General features: G+C 37.4%; 1 protein-coding gene across 1 annotated transcript in view; it reads left to right on the plus strand.

Annotated features, from left to right (window-relative positions):
• SPON1 (spondin 1) overlaps positions 1-13058 on the plus strand; it is a 313993-nt gene that overhangs the window by 281349 nt on the left and 19586 nt on the right. The window contains exon 8 of the mRNA XM_034417147.3: positions 9139-9340. Coding sequence (XP_034273038.1) covers positions 9139-9340 — 202 coding nt within the window. The remainder of the gene's footprint in view (positions 1-9138; positions 9341-13058) is intronic.

Here is a 13058-nt window from a genome sequence, read left to right on the forward strand (position 1 = left end):
AAAATTTCCTCAAAGAAATTCATTTATTTTGAGATAGCATCGAAACCTGACAGATTCATTATTTCCTCCTTAGATATTTGTTCCATATGCAGACATGTATCAGTATAATACAGATGGTTAACAATAGCACCCAAAGCAGTTCCTCTATGTCTTAAATATTTTATACCTAGTTGTAATCAAAGTAAAGCAAATTGCGTATCCAAACATTCATTAATTAAGATTAAAAAATAGCTACATTTTGCCTAGGCACATTGACTTCCTAACAGAAAGTTCTGCCAACCAAATAACATTTAAAAAAAAAAAAAAGATGATCTCTGTCTGGAAGGGGGAACATTTTTGATCCTCAAGTCAATATCTGGATGATTCCTGGGAGAATACAGTAGTCCCTGAAAGAACACAATTAACACAATTAATTCTCTTGTAGCAACCTGAACAAGAAGCAGTCCAAGGAACAACTCTCTTAGAGGTCTGACCAGTAAGATGTCTTAAGAAGTAGCAACATAATTTGGCAAGAGTTCTACTTTCAAATGAGAAATCTATGTATGGGTAAATTTGGGTGTAAAGGTTCTGATTCTGATTTTTCTTTTTAAGCAAGAGGGGGGCAAGTTTCTTTTGTGAAGGAAACATAGATTGCACCTGTTGAACTTTTTAGAGAAATCATGAAGGATCTTTTTTTAACCAATCTAAGAACTAGCTCTCATTTTTTTCCCCTGGCCAAAAAAACTATTTTTACAATAAACACAACAAAATATTCTTATTTTTGCCCTTTAGCCTTGACCATATTTCAAAGCAGTTCTATAGGCCTTAGTGAAATGTTCTCCTCCTCTCTATTGCCCATGAATCTGGCTGAGCCTGACTGGAAAAACACTGTATTTTCTTTTGTACACTGTAAATGATGTGGGGAGTGAAATCTGTTCTCTTTGGCAAAAGAATTCCAGCACTTTAACTCTTTCCTTGACCTCTGTTTTGCACAAAGAAAAGAAAAATAGAAGAACAAAATCATTTCTTGCCACAGTTCCTGGATCTTATATTTCTGTTGCCAGAAAAGTACAGTAGGTCAGGAGAAAGTCTAATAGACTTTCCATATATCCCAAGGATTATCTCAACAAAACTCACCTAAGTTATCTCTACGGAGAGCTTCAGTTAAAAGGCACTATATTTGTGTGGAATGAGTATGAGAATGGAAGGCATCTAAATATACTGCTGGCATTCAGTAATATTACTCTGGAGGCAAACTATAAATCCTCTCTTTTCATCATATTCAATCATCCTTAAGCTTACTTTTTTTTTTCTTTTGCTACATTCCTGTCAAATGCAAACTGAACAATGGCTATTTATGTATGTGTGCCTATGCGTATACATGCCTATCTGCATGGAGAAACCTTTTGCTCCCAGATTTACTACTGCATCCTGCAGAATTTCTTTCAACACTCTTCTTTGCACTCAGTATTATCCTTTTAGCACACCATCATTTTCCTCCTGCTTTTCTCACCAGTGCTCTGTCAACATCACTGACCTGAGAAGCTTTGTCCTGTCACAGACTTTGCTATTTCTTGTCCCCAGCATGAACAATCTGAAATCATTCGTGTGCAGATGTTTCTTTTATCTCAAACTATATGGAAACACTGGGAAATCATAGAGAAAACCTCCTGCCTACGTTTCATTAAAAAAGAAATGGAAATGCTCTACATTTATAAGACAATAAATGGCACGGATTCACATGTAATATCGTGTTCTCTGTGCTTTCCTTGATTTGAACTTTTGCAAAATGGAATCCACATTTATATGAAGTGCACCAGATGGAAAGGGCTGTTCTTAGTTCTTTTGCCACAATAAACATGATAAGGAACAGAATGTCTACCATCTATTTTACAACACCTAAATTATTTTAGGGAATAATTAGGCTGTCAAAGCAGGAAACAAACCTACTGCAATCATTTAGGTACTTCCACATATAGTTATCCAGTTGATCAGGTAAAATTGTTGAGTTTGTTGGGATTTATTCTTTGGTATCTATGTCTCTATTATGCTAGAGCAACATATTTATTTATTAAATTTATATGCCACCAATCTTGCTGTCCGAAGTGACTCTTTTAAAATATAAAGTATTTTTATTTCGCTAAAGTAAGAGTGGCTTGCACTTAACAATTTGTAGGTGCTGATTATGGTAAGTGTGGTGGTAGTGCAAAGTGGCTAGAGACAGAAGTTTGAGTCTTTGGACATTTTTTAAAATAATGCTAAATTACAATACAGTTTTGTATTTTTCCAAGCTAAAGAAACGTCCACCAATTTTTGGCAAAGATGGGCCAAAAATGGGATTTTAAAATCACATGAACCTTGAGGTCTCAACTTAACAGCAATAGCAATAACACTTAGACTTATATACTGCTTCATAGTGCTTTACAGCCCTCTATAAGTAGTTTACAGAGTCAGCATATTGTCTCCAACAATCTGGGTCCTCATTTTACCAACCTCTGAAGGGTGAGTCAACCTTGAGCCATTCAGAATCAAACTCCTGGAGTGAGCAGTGAGTTAGCCTGGAGTACTGCATTCTAACCATTGTGCCACCACGGCTCATTAATCAACCTTAATGTAATAATTTATACCACAGTTGTTGGTCAACTGGACATTCAAACATGTCATCCTCAGAGTCTGTGAATATCTTTTTAATTTTTTTCTCTTTCTGTCCTTGCGGAACAGAGCTATTTAGATTTTTAACCTATTACTTTGCCACATTTCAAAGTTTTTCCAATAAGGTCTGTAGCTGCTGTATAAATGGTGTGTATAATACATACATTTCACAAAAGTGAGTTCCTACTAGAGGTTTGTGATGATTAGGGGACGAAACTGCCAAACAAAGGATGGCACACCCTCCCAAGTTATGTTTCAGCTGGAGGAGGGAATTAGGAGAGATAATGTGGAAGGACAAGACTAAGGGAGGCTTAGAACCCAAACTTTGAAACACCTTCTAAGGGAGACAAGGTAAAGGGTGATTTCAGGTCACATAGGCTAGTATTGGTGGGGTTTCAAATATATAGAAATAAGGAAAACTGTTTTAAAACCCACTTTTCAGTAGTTTAATACAAATCCATTTGTTCCTTTAGTCCAGTGTTAACTAAGTGTTTATCCTACCCTGTATCTTTCCCACATCCTACCCTCTTCCAATACCATAGAGCCTTAAACTATTTATAAGAGGTTTAGGAATGGTTAAGCAAACCCAAAAGAATAAGAAGAGTTGTTCAACCCTCACACCTCGAATAACAAGAAAGGCATCCATAAAGGGGGTTTGAGAAATTGGGAGATCTTCTCCTGAAACAACTCATTTATTTTTATTGAGTAAAACCCACATCGACTTGAAAAGTATAATTCTGCCCCCATGTTGTTTCCTCAGCCACTTTCAGAATATATAATTAATGGATGCCTTTTTTTAAGTGTTAATCTATGAAAGCTTGATTATTTTTTACTGTGAATGGTACACTTAGATTATACAGATATAATGTCCTAAAGATTTTATTTTCTACCTTTCAAAATAAAAAAATCCAAGAAATAAATAGTAAATAAATATATAAATATAACTCATGAAATACAATGACAAAAAACTAGACAATATGAAGTGGTTATCTCCTGATTCTATATATTTCAAAAAATGACAATATGCATTCAACTGTATTTATGTTAGTAAATTACTTCATTTAGAAAGAAAGATGATTATGATTTTATTGCTGGCCCTAATACAATGTGAAAGAGCCATTGTGCCAACCCTGGAGAAGAAGCTGATGTAGTTAAGTTGTCCATAAGTCTGTTCAAACATTTTTTAGTTTATTGTCACTAGAAATCATGTCAGAGGCTTGCCCCATTCTCACTAAAATACACACTATACTTCAATATTATTTACTTGCTTTTAATATATCACCATTAAAAATCACTTCTTAAAGTGCTTGTTGCATTTTGTGTCCGTGGAACTCACTTCTACTTTGAATGGCATTTCTTACCAGAAATAGGTAGGGGTTTGTTTGTTTTTTTCCAGAAAATGATATTTCTTCTTTGCCTTATTTGGTTTAATTCTGCAATTTTATTTACACTAGTTATGAATATCCTTCATTATGGTAGGATTTATTTATCAGCCCTGTAGGCTTTCATAGAAATAATGGTGTCAATATCCTTTTTTTTTTTCAAGGGCACGTTGCAATTTACAAGAAGAAGGTATGGTAGTACAGGTTTTATATTCCTGCAATTTTTAAATGAAATCTTATGTCCCTTAATTTAATAGTGGCACAGAGATGAATGATCAAGGGAGAAAATGGCAGCATATCCATAATTGCTATGTGGCATGATTGGTTCCTTTTGCTTCCTGGTAAGTCCTGTGCCTGAGAAACCAGCGGGGGGGAAACAAAAATTTCAAACTGAAAAGTAATAAATAGGAAGATGGCTATGTAATATTTCACATACTAGGTATTTTGAGGAACCTGAATCGATAGCAACAGATGAGATTTCCTAACCTTAAATATTACCTTCCACTAAATAAAAAGCAGCCACAGATGGAACAGAGAACTGAGGTAGAAAACAGCCCAAGAATCAGTAAAATTAAAATTCCAAGCTGGCTTTATACCCAATAATTTGGGTAGAGAATATGATTTAGGAGTTCAAGAAGTGAAGTACAAAAATTTACAGTGAAGACATTCTTCCATGATCCAAGTTACCAATGAAAAGTTTTTCAAGTCTACTCAGAAGCAGTATCTACTCAAAAGCAATAATGATTCCTGAACAGAATTTTATTTCTAAGGATGTCTTTGTTGTAGATGTGCAAATGTTATGCCTCTTAGCCGTCTTCATTATTCACTTGGCAATGCTGGTGTCGTGTGGGGTTAAAGTTTGATTAAAAGGAGCTTACACTGGAGGCATTACACTTACAAAAGGCTATTTGTTAATTGAATTTATATGCTGCCCACTTCACTGTTGCAGTGATGCTAGATGGCTTATAAAATGATAAAATGGTTTTTAGAAAGATAATACAAAACAATTAAAATTAGAAAGATTAAATAAAGACTAAAAACTAAGAGGAAAGATGAGATGAGGAGAGGATCTTCTTTCTACCCCATTAATCACCACCCAAAATAAAGTATCCCTATCAGGACCCCAGGCTACCTGGCAGATCCAGGTTTCAGGCTCTTCAGGAAGGCCTGGAGTATGGGGGCCAACCTCACCTCTGGCAGGAGAATATTACAAAGGGCTGAGGCCACCACAGAACAGTCTCCTCTCCTGAATTCTCCAGCCAAAACTCTTTGGCACGCGAGATTCAAAGTAGGCCTTTTCGACTGGAGCAAATCTTATTTCTTTCTTCCTGCTGGTATTAGACTTTGGTTCTGAGCATTTACTGGTGACAGTTTCTCCTGTAGATTTGTCTTCATTCTTTTGAGCTCCCTCTAAGTTGTGATACAAGGGGCTGAACTTTATTTTTTGACACTTGAGACTTGCAATGGGCAGGGCAATAACATAATTAAGTCACTAGCGGAGCTGCAAATCAGTGAAAATGTGCATCATTGCTATTTGTTGTTGTTATTGCTGTTAATTTGAGAGGTTCTAAAAGCCACAAAAAGACACAGGCTTCAAGTGACCATTCTATTACATATAGAGAGGGATTGATAAATCAGATCATACTCTGATGCAGTTGTGGGATTCAGCTGGTTTGGGCCGGTGTGGGCAAACCGGTAGTTAAATTGCTGGCTAGCTGGCTGCCCCGCCCCTTCCAGGAGTCCCCACACGCCCCATTTTGGCTCCCAGGTAAGTGCAGGGAGGCCTCCTAGGCCCAAAATGGCGTGTGGGGGGTTCATTGCGGCTCCCCCATGGCCCATTTTTGCTCCCAAGAGGCTGCAGGGAGGCCTACTAGGCCCAAAACAGGGCAAGGAGGGTGCGGCGTGGCCCCCTGCAACCCATTTTCACTCTCAGGAGGCTGCAGAAGGCTGAGTGCTGCCTGTCACACATCCCTGGCCCCGCCCACCATAGCCACGCCCACCAGCCAGTCATTAGGGCAGAGAACCAGTTGTTAAATTATTTGAATCCCACCACTGCTCTGAAGCCAACCCTTAATGGTTGTAATCCCTTCCACATTGCACCTGAAAAATGTCTATTAGCTTCAGAAACATATTCTGGAAGTATTGCGGATATTGTGGAGGTGTGATGACTCTATAGCAAACATGATTGATTTCAGTTGGAGTTTGCTCCTTTGCAGCCTTCCTAAAATTGATCTCTGCAGTCGAAACCCCGAGCCTGCTAAATGTTGAAAGCTTTAGCATTTAGTTCGCTTGGTGCTCTTCATCTGTCAAGATATTCTTCGTGGAGCAAGATGTTTGTTCAAGGAAAGCACAGAAATGAACACTAATGGCTTAAGATATTAGAATTAGACTGCCACACCACTACAAAGCAAAGAGCAATCTTATCATTGGGGGCCAGGTGATAGATGAGATGACAGAAGAAGTCTTTTCATCGGCAGCGTTTATGATGCCCTATCCATCTTGCAAGCGTGGGTTCACAGTGTTAACAAATTTTCACCTAGGAAGCCTCAGATGAAAACAAAAGACAAAACTGATATTGGTAGGCTTAACAAAGATAGAATGTGAGGTCCGGGATTTTTTTCTTTTAAAGATTCTAGTATTTGACCAACCCACTCAAGCAGGGGAGAAACAATTATGCTTATTTGATATACGTATTTTACCATATATCACCCTGTGAATGACCAGCTGTAGGATGGCTCATCTATGTTATTTATAAATATATAAATCCTCAAGCTAGCCAAATGCAGCATTACAACTGGAAGAAGTAGTTTTCAGATTTGGTGGCATTTAATCGTAAGCCATCAGATACAGAAGAATAATAGGATTCACTATCTGGATCTTCATCTACCAAGTTATTTGATACACATTCGTACCCACATTCCTTTCCTTTCACACTTTAGAAAAGTTCATATCATTCTACCCACTTTTGCTCTCTTTTGTTGCTCTCCAGAACAAGGGTTTTAAGAAGATCAGGAAGGATTTATTAAGGAGGAATTCAGCTTGTGTACAGAAGAAGGCATGGAATTGAACCAAAAGAGAAATATCTTTTGAGGCAAACTCCTGCACAGAATCACTATGGGTGGCCCCACTCTATTTTAGTTCTGGGGAAATATTATTTCCCTTAGGAATAATATTTGGGTTATTTTGAGATGGGGAATAAAATGGAGAAGACATCTAAAATGACTGTAGCTTCATAGCTAGGGTAGAACACTGAAAAGATTGACTAGGCCTTAAAGCAAGAATAGTTTAAACCAGAGGTCTTCAAACTTGGCAGCGTTAAGACTTGTGGACTTCAACTCCCAGCATAGCTGGCTGGAGAATTCTGGGAGTTGAAGTCCACAAGTCTTAAAGCTGCCATGTTTGGGGACCCTGGTTTAAAAAATAGTTTATTTCAATAAAAGATGAAAAAGGAGGTCACATCTCTCCAGAAAACTGGTAAGTCAAGGTGTCTTCCTCAGATCAAGAATTGCAATGGCAAAATAAAGAGGATTTGACAAGGTTTTGTTCCGATCCAAGTGTTCTCTTCTGTTTCTCACATAAAGAAACATGCTTTTTAAAGAATTGAAAGTGAGAGTAACTGTTCTGCGCCCTGCAGTTCCTTTCCATTCTGTGAAATTACCGTGACCTACAAGGCCCATGCAATCATATAGGCACCTTGATGGGTAATTTTCATTTCTCAGGGAGGAGAACTTACGGAAGATATCAAACTTTCAAGGGATTCTGATGCTGCAATTTCTGGCAAATAATGAGAAATTTTCCAGGCTGTCGTTCCAAACTGATGCCTGCTATGTCTGCTTGCAGCATCATATGATAGTAAAGTTGCAACAGTTTGGAAAGCTCCGGTCCATTCTTAAACTCTTATCTTTTTGGCCTTCATTTTTGTTGTCAGATTGGAACAACCCATCTGGGCTTCCTGGAAAGTAGAACAGATGCCAGATGTCACTGACATGGTTGCCAAGAATAGGATGCTTCAGTAGCATCAGGCTCTGTTTGCGCATAATTTAGCCTAGGCAGCAAATTTCTAAAGCACTAGTTTTGTTCACAGCACAGATGCTTCATCCTCCGATAAGTGGCCTGTCAATCACTGAAGACGTTTGGAGATTTATTGAAAGAACATCATTGATTTCATATGGCAACATATCCTCCATTAAAGCAATCTTTGGCAAGTTCCCAAAAATCAGGGCGTACTGCTTATCACCGTGAATTTATTTTGGCAGAAATTTGCACAATGCTTGGCTGCATCTTTTTTCCTTTTGCTATAAATCTCACACATGCTTGAGCATTAAAATCCAACTAACAGTTGTTTTGACTATTCTGCCAGCTTCGGTGTTTACGATGAAGCCCAGATAAGTTCATCCAGATGCTATGCCTTAAGAAGGCTTCAACAGCGTTGCCTGAATTTTAAAGCAGTGTTTTGCCGTAAGCATTAGATAATAATTTCTTATATTTCCTTTGCAAGCAAAGTCAGAATAAAAGTGTGAAAGAAATCCAGTAATGGAGTAAAAATGATTTCATTAAACATAAATACTTGACATTCTAGCCATTTTCTTTTTAACAAAAAGTTATTTATGGAAGACTGAGCGGGACCTGCCCTTCATTTCTAAGTTCCCTTCAAGATCTGCAAGAATACTTTTCCTACATTATGATTTGAGTCATCAGGAGCCTTCTACCAATAGGCAAGAGAAATATGAGTGAAGTATTGTAACCAAGTCAAGCCATGTATAATTATTACTTCTCTTCCAAAGCCACCTGTCAGGAAGGAAGGTGGAGGTACGAGAGTATATCTCAGACACCTTTCCTGACTCTTTTTAATGCCTGAACAAACTCATCCATGAAAAAAAAAATAGTGTTCTATAAAAACATTTTTTTTACATTAAATTTGTTTTATAAAGCCGAGCTCCTAAATGAACCCTGTAGGAAGCACTATGTTAATTGAGATTTGATTCTCTCCACAGCAGTGCTTCAGTAGCTTACAGCTGCGTCTGGATTTTCCTGTCCTTATTTCATTCTGCAGGCATGCTTGTGATTTCTCAAGTTGCAATCTTTAGTCTTCTTCTTTTCTTTTTTTTTTTGTCTTTACTTTTAGGAGAGCAGCTCCCTCTGCTGAATTTTCTGTGGACAGAACTCGCCACCTTATGTCTTTCCTTACTATGCTAGGCCCCAGCCCTGACTGGAATGTAGGGCTTTCAGCTGAAGACCTGTGCACCAAGGACTGCGGATGGGTCCAGAAGGTGATTCAGGACTTGATCCCATGGGATGCTGGCACTGACAGTGGAGTCACCTATGAGGTATCGGGAATGCTTAACCTCTTCCTAAACTTCCTGTGCTGCTTTTATGACTGAACCATAGAAAAACTCATGCAAGATGTTCTGTAGGAAACAGAACAGGGGTGAATCATATATCCCTAATAAACAGCTAAACTGTCATGTCTTCTGGTCCTAAGCATTTAGTCAGAAGTGAAGGGAATCAAAATATTTTGAGATCTGATACGCTGAACGTTGCAGATTGAGTTTTATTGATTGATCTTATGCTACTTACTCCTTGTTGATTTTATTGACAAGATCGAAAAACGTCTTTTTATCTGCAGCCCTGGTGCATAAAATGAGAGGAACATGATAGTTTTTTGCATGCAGTTATGCCCATGTTTTGCCTAGAAGTGATCTGTGAAGCAGGATTTTCCTGAAGTAAATCATGAGCAGTTTCAGGGACACTACACCAAACAATCAAATAGTGGAATGATTCTTCAAGATAGACAGCCTAGGCTCTAGGTTTTAAAAAATGGCATAAATTGTAGGTCAAGACCCATTCAACTTCTTGATGGCATTGGATATCATTGTGGGAAGTTAATTGTATTATAATTATAAGCTTTTGCAATGATATAAGCTGAAAACTGTTATTAAACCTGCCTTGAATTTTTTCTAAAGTTAAAAATACGCATTCATCCCACTTAGTGAGGCTGGAAATTCAATAGGAGGGGTGGGAATACAACTGTCCTTTTCTTTCCTGCCCACTCTGCTCCTTCAGTTGTAGACTTTTTCATTGTGAATGTTCTTTTGAGTCTAAGCTTCAATAAAGTTGACAGACTAAATCAGGATAAAGGATATAATAGTATAACCTAAATGCTTACTAAGGCTAAAACCTTGACATAAATTTAGTGGTGGTGTTTTAGAATAACATCTATTATTTGCAACTTTTTCCCACTTGTCTCTACTGTTGTTCTGCCTCTCCTCTTGCGGCCTTAAAATTTCCCTTTGAATCTCTTGAGGTCACAGACAAACCTCCAAGTGGCCTCAATGACTCTCTAAAAGAATGCAAATGACCAGCTGTCTGCAAGGAATATAAATCCTTCCATTCCCCACCATCCAGTCAGAGCTGAAGAAGCTTCTTGGATGAGAAGTGAAATGTCTTCAAATGTCTTCTTTTCTTCAAAGAAGAAAAGACAAGAAAATCCAGTTGCCTCCTGAAAAAGCACCTTTGGGACAACCAAATCTCCATAGAGTTTGAACCTCTATATTTATTTCAGCCTTCGTATCATGTACATGGAACTGGAGTGTTTCCCCATGCATGAATCAAGAAACTATCTCTAAATAATGGCCCTCCAAACCTTCTTTGAAGACCTCCAGGGAAAGTAATCCTGTCACAGTTCTAAACAGACTTTCCCACTACTTAATTCTTTACCTTGAAGAAGTTCCTCTTAATATTCAGTTGGAATTTTCTTTCTTCTAATCTGATTCTTAGTTTCAACATAAACAAGTCAGCCTTTTTAGTATATATAGTTATCATATCGCTGCCTTCTCTTTTAACCCTTCCTCATAGGGCTTAGCCTCCAAATTGTATGTCATCCTGGTGCCTTTCCTGGGAACTCACTCAAGCTTTTTCTTGTCTGATTTATTGAGTAGTGCCCAGAACTAGATATAGGATCTAAACTCATTCTGCTGACCTTCATTAAGAGCTTTCTAAATATGTCTTGCTAGCTTTAGAGGCCACTCAACACCAGCAGACCTTGACCTTCCCAGATGAGACTTTTTTTAAAAAAAAAAGTTTGGCTTCTAGTATTTTCATCATGCCATCAAGGAAACAGGTTGACATTTACAACAGGTGTAAGTGATACATACTTCCAATAAGAAGATATAATATCTACCTGGGAAGTCACCCATCTCAGTGTCCATCCTTTTGGCAATGTGTGTATCCTCCAGAAATTCTCTTGTTTCTATTTGTGCTGAATATGCTGGAAGACAAAGGAAGGGAGGGAAGCATATTCAGACTTGCAAGATTTGATTGATATAACTTTATAATTTAAGTAGCATTAGCATTCACTTTGGTTTTCTGGTCTGGTCTATCTTGGGGAGGCTGGCATCAATATTGCAAGTCCCTTCCTTCCTTTATTTTCATAAAAGATCAAGGCTAAGAAACATTTTCAAATTACATTTCTGCCTTGGACTCAATTTTTGTTTTTGTCTGATTGTTGTCTTGGCTGCAACTCTTCCTTCTGTTCCTCAAGATCACCATTATAACCCATTGCAGGATTTGTGATAGGAAAGAAATTACAATCCCTTAATAAAAGCAGTATCTTAATATTACACAGCCGAAGTAATATCTCCTGAGCAGCTCGTGTATAGTCATTTTTGTGAATGCAAAAGATCAATAAATTGCAGGTAAACTTTGGGCTGACCTTGTGTGGAAAAGGAAAAACCTGGATCTCAATTCTGAACTGATTTCTTCTCACTATGTTCTTTTAATTGAGAATATTCTCTCATTTTTTTAATCTTTAGAGAACAAAAATCTTCATTTTCTCCCATAGAACCAATAACTTTCTACAAATAAATAGGCACAATCAGGAGGATCACAACATGTTTGTGGTAATTTATTTTTGAAATAAGATGATCTTTGGCCCAACTTCACACTGCAGTGAATTCTGGAAATTCAGAAAATCTGCTGACTACAGAACCAATAGGCAATAACTTTCTAACATCTAGAATGCCTTGATGTCACTGTGTATATTTCTAGGAATAGAAATATAAAATTTCTTTTTATATAGAAAGTACATAAAAAAGCAGACATGTTGAGAGAATTGAATGTGTATTTCAGATATAAATCTATTCATTGAACTATAAAAGGACTCGGTTTTATTTATAAAATCATGACTTGTATACAGTACAGAGTGATTTGTTTATAAAGATATGTTTGGCGAATGAGATTGAAAATTCAAGCAATTTGGTGTATGTATTGACCAAATTTATTGGAAAGTGTTGCAAATGGAGTTATGCTTTGCTGAACTGAACTCTCGAGACCATACCTTTTCCTTGGGCTTGTTTGGGAGAATTTCAGAAAACAAAACGTTATCTGTATTGTAGCAAAATAAATCAATCTAGGATATCTGGAGTTTGTCCTCTATTGTATTGTCCAGACAAAGGAAACAGTGGTTTTCAGGGGGAAGGGGAAACAAAAGGAGGGAGGGAGGGAGGAAGATCGCTGATATAATGTCATGCAATGGTTCTAAGCATCTCACAACAATCGATTTTAAAAAACATAGTTAAAAACAAAAATACTCTTCCCCTCAGACACCAGATATGAATGGGAAATTTTATATGTATAACATTTGTAGTGTCCCACTCATGATAAAATAATTACTTCCCTCTTTATCTTTCTTAACTAGCCAAATGAGGAACTATTTTCATCTGCTAGAGTGTAGAAGAATATGTTCAAACAAATATGATTCTAATGTTCAGCTGGCAAAAGCAAGCCATTCTGAAGGCCATCTGATGAGCATAGACTGAAAATAATTCCTTCCAATTTATGAACATTCATGCTGAGATAACCAGTGCCATGTGCCATTTTCTACTCAAAGTTTCTTTGGAACAATGCAGAGATTTCCGTGGTTCACAACAGGATGGTTGATATCTTACTGTTCTGTCATTGTATTGCTCTGTGTGACCTTATCAAACTTCCTGACTACCATCATTTTCTGCTATTTAGCAAAATTATTGTTTTCAAGAGTGTTATTGC

This window comes from Pantherophis guttatus, chromosome 1 (assembly GCF_059756535.1).
Source record: "Pantherophis guttatus breed Tessera chromosome 1, ASM5975653v1, whole genome shotgun sequence".
NCBI lineage: Eukaryota > Metazoa > Chordata > Lepidosauria > Squamata > Colubridae > Pantherophis > Pantherophis guttatus.